Source organism: Anoplophora glabripennis, unplaced genomic scaffold (assembly GCF_000390285.2).
Source record: "Anoplophora glabripennis isolate ALB-LARVAE unplaced genomic scaffold, Agla_2.0 scaffold34, whole genome shotgun sequence".
NCBI lineage: Eukaryota > Metazoa > Arthropoda > Insecta > Coleoptera > Cerambycidae > Anoplophora > Anoplophora glabripennis.
This window is the reverse complement of record NW_019426074.1, coordinates 1,219,679-1,226,512: the sequence shown is the minus strand read 5'-3', so window position 1 is coordinate 1,226,512 and position 6,834 is coordinate 1,219,679. Positions and strand designations below refer to the sequence as shown.

Here is a 6,834-nt window from a genome sequence, read left to right as displayed (position 1 = left end):
AATAAAGTAAAAACTTACCTGGGCATAACCCCGGCACAGATACCTGTAACAAAGATGCCGACGGCCTCTATGCTTAAGCCGGGGATTAGGTCGGTGGTTAAGAGGAAAGAAAGGGATTCTTTCCAGGTAGCCTTAATAAAGGCAGGTAGATCTTGCTCGTTGCAATGCACTTCACTTCACAATAAACACGTCCACTTAGTTCGGCCGCTCGCTCGAGAATGGCGAGAGACCGACAAACACAAAATACCTAGACACCAACTTTTTGGCCCTGGGTGACCACCGCAACGACATCCCCCCCCCTGCCCGCTAACCTTTTCTGTTTCGGAGACCGCCAGGATCAAGAATCGAAGACAACGATACACACACACATACATACCCCCAATACCCTCCCCTCCCGTGCTAGTCTAAGGGCCACCTTAGCAAAGCGCATCCCAGGCTGCATAGCCGCACTACCCTACCCAACCATAAACATGACGCCACCCCCGGAGTTTACATAGACGAGCCGGCGAAGCAAGAAGAGCGCCAGAAGAAAGGGCCCTAGCCGGCGGGGCCCAGCCAGGACAAAAGGAGGTCTCACAAAGCGCCTACACTGGCCTCATTTGCGGTCGGGGTAGACGACGGATGGGGCCCACCTACGAAGGCTGTCCAGGCCCACACGAGATGAGGCAGGATAAAGAGGGATAACCCCCTCGATCCCAAATCATTGAGGCCAATTTTTAGCCATGGAATAATGGCGCGGCGCTGTTAGATAGTCTATCCCGTATCTAGTACTATAAGATCGATGGTTTCCAACCAAACCCATAGAACTTTAATTTACAATACATTTACAATTCTAACATTTTTCTAACATAACCTATTTATATGACCTTTTTAAATATCTGTACTTATACTTTGTTAAAATATTTTATAATAAAGTACTTTTGTCAAATGTTTGTGGTTTTATAATAGACACTACAGTTCGTAGTTCTTTAATATCCCTTATTCTAAATGATCTATTAGATCAGATAACAAAAAATTAAATGAATTATATGTTTTGTGGATCAAGTGTTAAATGACCCGATCCGTCAAGCGTCAAAAAACTTGAGGTGATTTTGATTTTATTTGTTTTGACAAGGAATGTTTAGAATTATGTCTTTTAAAATAGAATAAAATGATTTTCTGACATAAAATCTCGTCTTCGGCTTAACTATGTGACCATGCTCATCCGTTTACCTGTTTTCAGATAATTTATATGTTAAAATTACTAGTGCTTCCGAGAATATATTCCAAATTCTTTGTATATAGTAAAGTCATGGATTCAGAATTATCTCAGAAAAAAGAAGTATCACGAGAAGAACTTGTGGTTCATTACAGCCTAAGTTTTAAATATGTTTGTCTTCTTACGGTGTCTTGTCCATTTTTAGCTCTTATTGTTTGTTTTGTTACGGCTTATATATTTCAAGCAAATGATATTCATGAAACACATTGTCGTGTAAGTAATAACTTGTTTGCCTTCGTGTATATACGACTTTAAATATATGTATTGTAGGTGTACAACATAATCCCTTCTATAAGTGCTATAACAGGTATAAGTCCTCAAAGGTATCTGTGGAGAATTAGCGTGGCATTTCATATAGGACCGAGATTTATAATTTCAGCAGTATACCGAGCATATCATCTGAAATTAATTAACCCATTAGCTCAATCAGAGGTAAATAAGTGTTAGTATTAGGGCAGTTTAGCAGCAGTCAAGAACTAGTATGTACCAGACTACTAAAGAATATTTGACCAGTTGGTTTTTTGCAGTTAATTGACGTTTTGAAGTTAAATGTCCCATACAATTTGAAACTGTTGCTAGAACAAAATTGTATCCTATAATTTAGTAAAATGCTTCAGGTTTTCTAATAAGTATATTTCGAAATTTAATTTTTTGTCTTAATATTCAACGATGTATAGGTTCTATATATCTTTGTAATATATTGAAATGTATTTTTTCAAATAGGAGCTTTATAATATTTTTAGGCTCAACTAAAAGCGCAATTATGGTTAAAAACTGCCTTTTGGTTAAATGTTATTGAAACTGGTTCTTTATGTGGAGTTACGTATATTTCGAACAGGGAGAATTATCGTAAGTGTATCCAAAACTCTCACCCTGCTATATGTGTATATACTCCCTTTCAGCTGTTCATGAAAAACTCTTCATAGTATTTATGATAAGCAGCCTTACACATATGTTGGCATGTATTAAAGGCATAAAGGCAGTTGCTCAAACTCGAAATGATATGAGTCATGTGCGCAAAGGATTACAAATTAAACAAATGTTATTGAATATATCTCTCATTAGTACAATAGGCTTAGTCGGTTTCTTCCTTGAGCACAGACTACTTTGCCATAGAATGGGTAAGTACATGCCGTTAGAATATATAATGTAGGGCTGTGACAGAATCCAGCAGCTACAGTAGGTGCCCCTATACGCCTAGCTTCTCACAAAAATTTAAAAACTAATTTATTTTAATACAATGAATATTTTTTTTCAAATAATTCCTTGTCTGTAATTTTTGCAACTTTTATTATCCTGACATTTGTGTGTACCACACACTTTGTATACGGTATAGGAGAGCCCCTCTCTAATGAAGTCAAAAATAAACTATGCTTCAAAAATGCACAACTAAAATGGTTACCAATTTCAAAGTTGGGCCGTGCACGCCTCTGCCTCTTAGCTACTCTCATGTCAGTGACAATAATGATATAGAATTTATAAATCGTGAAGAAGATAAGTACCTCTTGACTGATTTTCTTTTTTATTTTATTGATTAGATTTTTTCTTATAATTTTTTAAATTTTAACTTTAAACTGTATAAAGAGAGATAATGATGTGAATTAAAAACAAATAGTTCAAGGAAGGTATTCTCCTGTACACCCTGTAAATATTAAAACTGAAATTCAGTAACAATTTCTAATGATATTGCTGAGGAATAAATCTATACTTAATTGAAAACAGGCCTTAACATTGAAATAAGGGCCTATTTTTAGCGGTGCATTAATACAGATGCGAAATGTAATGCAATCGGAAATTTATATCAATACATATTTTTTTTTCAGCTTTTAGCATGTTTGCACTTTGTGAATATGTAATAGCTCTAGCAAACATGGCATTCCATGTTACTGTCATACTAGATTTTCCCACAGAACATGTCATTGTTGCTAAAGGAGTAGTAGCCTTAAACCAGAACCCCAAGGAATTCAGAAAGATTGAGTAAAACATAATTTACTCTTTATTTGATTTAGTGCATTAATATTTTGCTTCATTGATAGATCAGAAATATTAACACTGGTACCTACTAAGAAATTGTAATCAGAATAATCCAAAAGATATTCTCGAATTCTAGTTTTATTTCCATTAAACTTATAATGATTATACATGTGTAGGTTTATATTTGATGATTTTATTTGCATGTGAATGTGCATGCGGAATGTGTTCTAGTCAATTAATTGAAAATTATACTAAAATGTATTCAAATTTATGTTTTCAATTCATTTTTTATTGTACTTCATTGGAGATTGTCTTGCTTATTTACCAAACTTCTTTTTTCTTTAGAAATTATATTTTTACATTTTCATAAATCCTTAGCAATTTTCTTTATAAAGAGCATTAAATCATAATCTAAATTTATTTAATTCAGTGAGTCAATTCTTTATTTGAGATATTAAATGAAGTTCTCCCATTTTGGATAGGTATGTGAAATATTAATAATTTTAATTGTTTTTTTTTTACATGGTTGTATATCCAGCTACAAGACCAACACTTGCATTTAAAAAAGTTGTTAGAGCAGTTCATATTTATTACAAAGTAAAAAAATATCTGCTAACTTAGCATTGCAAGCAACATACATATTTGTAGCTAAATTAAGGCTTTCTAGTATAAAACTGAATTTTAAAGAAATGTTGACATGGATTGAATTAATATTAAGTTATTTTCTCTCAAGTGATAACATTGTCATATTTTGGAATCATTCCATTATTTTTGGAACATTGATATAGGTAATTAAAAAAAAAAAGATGACTAGCTGTATAAGTAACCATTTTCTATCAGAAAAAAAATAGGTAGTTTGGAAAGCATAAAATTTCCATCTATTAGGAAATTGTCTCATCTAATATCTGTTTTAATGTTTTTGATTTTATACAAAGATGTTTTAAATACTATGAATTTAATTTGATTTGCTCAATTTTCCATTGTAACATTAATTAAGAAGTAATGGTTGTGTATTGATTAAACACTTATGTTGTAGGATAGTAATTCGGATTAGAACTGATATTAGTCTTTACAGTTTTAACACTTAGATGTACCATGTGTTCCTAATTATTATTGATGTTGATTATGTATTTTACATTATATTTATTGTATTTTTTTTGTCATGTTTGTGTTTAATATAATGAGGGTATCTTTAAAATCATTGAATACACATTTCTAATTAAAATTAAAATTAGTGCTAATTTTTAGCCTGTGGCATTTATAGTGAAATTTACTTCTTATGTTTAGTAAAAGTGATTCTTCCATTAGTTGACGTTAGTGATATTATTTTTTTTACTTATGGACTTTTATTCATATTTTACAATAACTATTCTAGTCAAATGAAACGTATACATATCGATTGTTCGAATAAATGATTTTAATAGCATTTCTTTTATTCCTTGCCATTTATTACTTTAAATTAGAAAAACTATTAACTGATAAGGTAAGTAAAAAGTAAATAAGGGATGTTATATTACTGAATTTTTACTACACTTTTTTCGATTTCACTGAATTAATCCCAGTTGAGAAAGTCGTTACTTAGAAAAAAGAATAAAAACAAAATAATTTAGGAAATTTACTTTTTAAAATATGTACAATTATCAAAACCCTGGAATAATTCTACCCCTCTTAGAAGCCGTTTTAAGTTTTCTGTTCTTTTTCTCTTTTTTCCTCTTCTCGATATTGTCTGATCTTTTCTGCTGTCTTTCCTCTTTTGCTTTCTGCACACCTTGTTGTCTCTTTTCCCACTTATTTTTGCTAGATCTTTGCTTCTGTTCTTTTCTTTTCAAAGATTTCTTTAATAACGTTGGATCATCTTTCACTTTAACACCTTCAGCCTTGGCAAAAGCATTTTTCCATGCTGTTTTTTCTTTAATTTCAATAATTTTTTCAGTTTCTCCACTCTCCTCCAATTTTTGTAGTTTGTCTTTCTGTTCATCTATTTTTTTCAATAATTTCTTAGGGTCTTTCTCTTGTTTCTTTTGTCGTTTCATGCCTAAATTTGCAAAATCAAATTTTGAAAATACCATTTTATTTTCACTATTAAAGACTGGTTTTGTAGTGTTAGGTTTTGTATCTCCTTCTTCAATTTTAATTTCCGTGTTTGTTAATTTTGCTGCTCGAATCAATTTTTGTTTTGCATTCCGCTCATCCTGCTTACTTTTTTTCTTCATACGATTTTTTAAGCCTTTTTTGGCTAACTTTTCTTTGTAAGTAAGTTTTTTCTTGCTTGTAATTGCTTCTAAACGTTGCTGCAATTCTTGCAACGATTTGGCCCTTGAAGTTTTAGTGCCCAGTACACTAAATCCAGAATTCTGGCCATTCATATCGTCATCTTCTACATCGTTTTCCAAGAAATCTATAAATTATAATGTAAGCCTGAAAAGTCAAGATTGATTTAAAATCTGATATTACCTTTCCTCTCCGGTATAGCAGTAATGGAAAATAAATCTGTAATAAATTTATTTTCACTTATTAAAAACTGTTCCACTTTTTTGGAGTCGAACTTATTTTTTAGTAACTGCATTTTCTTTTGACCTAGTGGTAAGTAATAATTTAAACAGAAATCAACATAAATTATTACTACTAACCTACAAAATACTCGGAGATTTGTAAAAGTTTTATTTAAAGTAGGAGCCACAAAACATATAATACAGTAGGAGTTCTCACTCATACTTTTAAGAATCTACGCTTTAGTACGGGAACGCGTTGTAAGGTGTACTGATCTAAATTAAATAAATAAAATAAAAAACGATGTAATTCGGTGTAGTTCACACTTCACTCGGTCCGGTGCAAAATTGTCAGATGAAAGGCAGTTCCGAGCGGGCAGCCGAGCAGAACACACGTGTTTTGTGAAAGTGTAGTGCAAGGAGCAAATTCTACCTGCCTTTATTAAGGCTACCTGGAAAGACTCCCTTTCTTTCCTCTTAATCACCGACCTAATCCCCGGCTTAAGCATAGAGGCCGTCGGCATCTTTGTTACAGGTACCTGTGCTGGGGTTATGCCCAGGTAAGTCCCACTTCTACTTACTTATCAGTTATTTGCATTATTTTAGAATACATTTCTTTAAAATTGCGACCCCCGACAAACAACATACCAGACAGACAAATACACCAAAAGACACGTACGCCCCCGTACGGGGGAATCCCCACACGACGCGCCATTATTCCATGGCTACGCCATTATTCCATGGCTACGCCATTATTCCATGGCTAGAAATTGTCCTCAATGATTTGGGATCGAGGGGGATTATCCCTCTTTATCCTGCCTCATTTCGTGTAGGCCTGGACAGCCTTCGTAGGTGGGCCTCATCCGTCGTCTACCCCGACCACAAATGCGGCCGGTGTAGGCGTGGGACCTCCTTTTGTCCTGGCTGGGCCCCGCCGGCTAGGGCCCTTTCTTCTGGCGCTCTTCTTGATTCGCCAGCTCGTCTGTGTAAACCCCGGGGGTGGTGTCATGTTTTGGTTGGGTAGGGTAGTGCGGCTATGCAGCCTGGGATGCGCTTTGCTAGCGCGGGAAGGGAGAGGTAAGGAGGGTATGGGGTGTGTGTATGTATGGGGGG

The 6,834-nt window shown here is 34.2% G+C and overlaps 2 protein-coding genes across 2 annotated transcripts; one reads left to right on the top strand and one right to left on the bottom strand.

Annotated features, from left to right (window-relative positions):
- The first annotated feature begins 1,095 nt into the window (after nucleotides 1–1,095).
- On the top strand, nucleotides 1,096–4,731 carry LOC108913862 (post-GPI attachment to proteins factor 2-like). The gene is made up of 5 exons (XM_018719506.1): nucleotides 1,096–1,471; nucleotides 1,529–1,690; nucleotides 2,002–2,107; nucleotides 2,161–2,379; nucleotides 3,082–4,731. The coding sequence occupies exons 1-5, from the start codon at nucleotides 1,232–1,234 to the stop codon at nucleotides 3,237–3,239; spliced, it is 885 nt and encodes a 294-aa protein (XP_018575022.1). The 5' UTR covers nucleotides 1,096–1,231; the 3' UTR covers nucleotides 3,240–4,731.
- Nucleotides 4,732–4,829: 98 nt separating this feature from the next.
- On the bottom strand, nucleotides 4,830–5,898 carry LOC108913870 (surfeit locus protein 6 homolog). Its single transcript, XM_018719516.2, has 3 exons — nucleotides 5,863–5,898; nucleotides 5,687–5,809; nucleotides 4,830–5,630 (listed from the first exon to the last, which is right to left on the bottom strand). Exons 2-3 carry the CDS (start codon nucleotides 5,796–5,798, stop codon nucleotides 4,873–4,875), a joined length of 870 nt encoding a protein of 289 aa, XP_018575032.1. The 5' UTR covers nucleotides 5,799–5,809; nucleotides 5,863–5,898; the 3' UTR covers nucleotides 4,830–4,872.
- Between the last annotated feature and the right edge of the window lie 936 nt (nucleotides 5,899–6,834).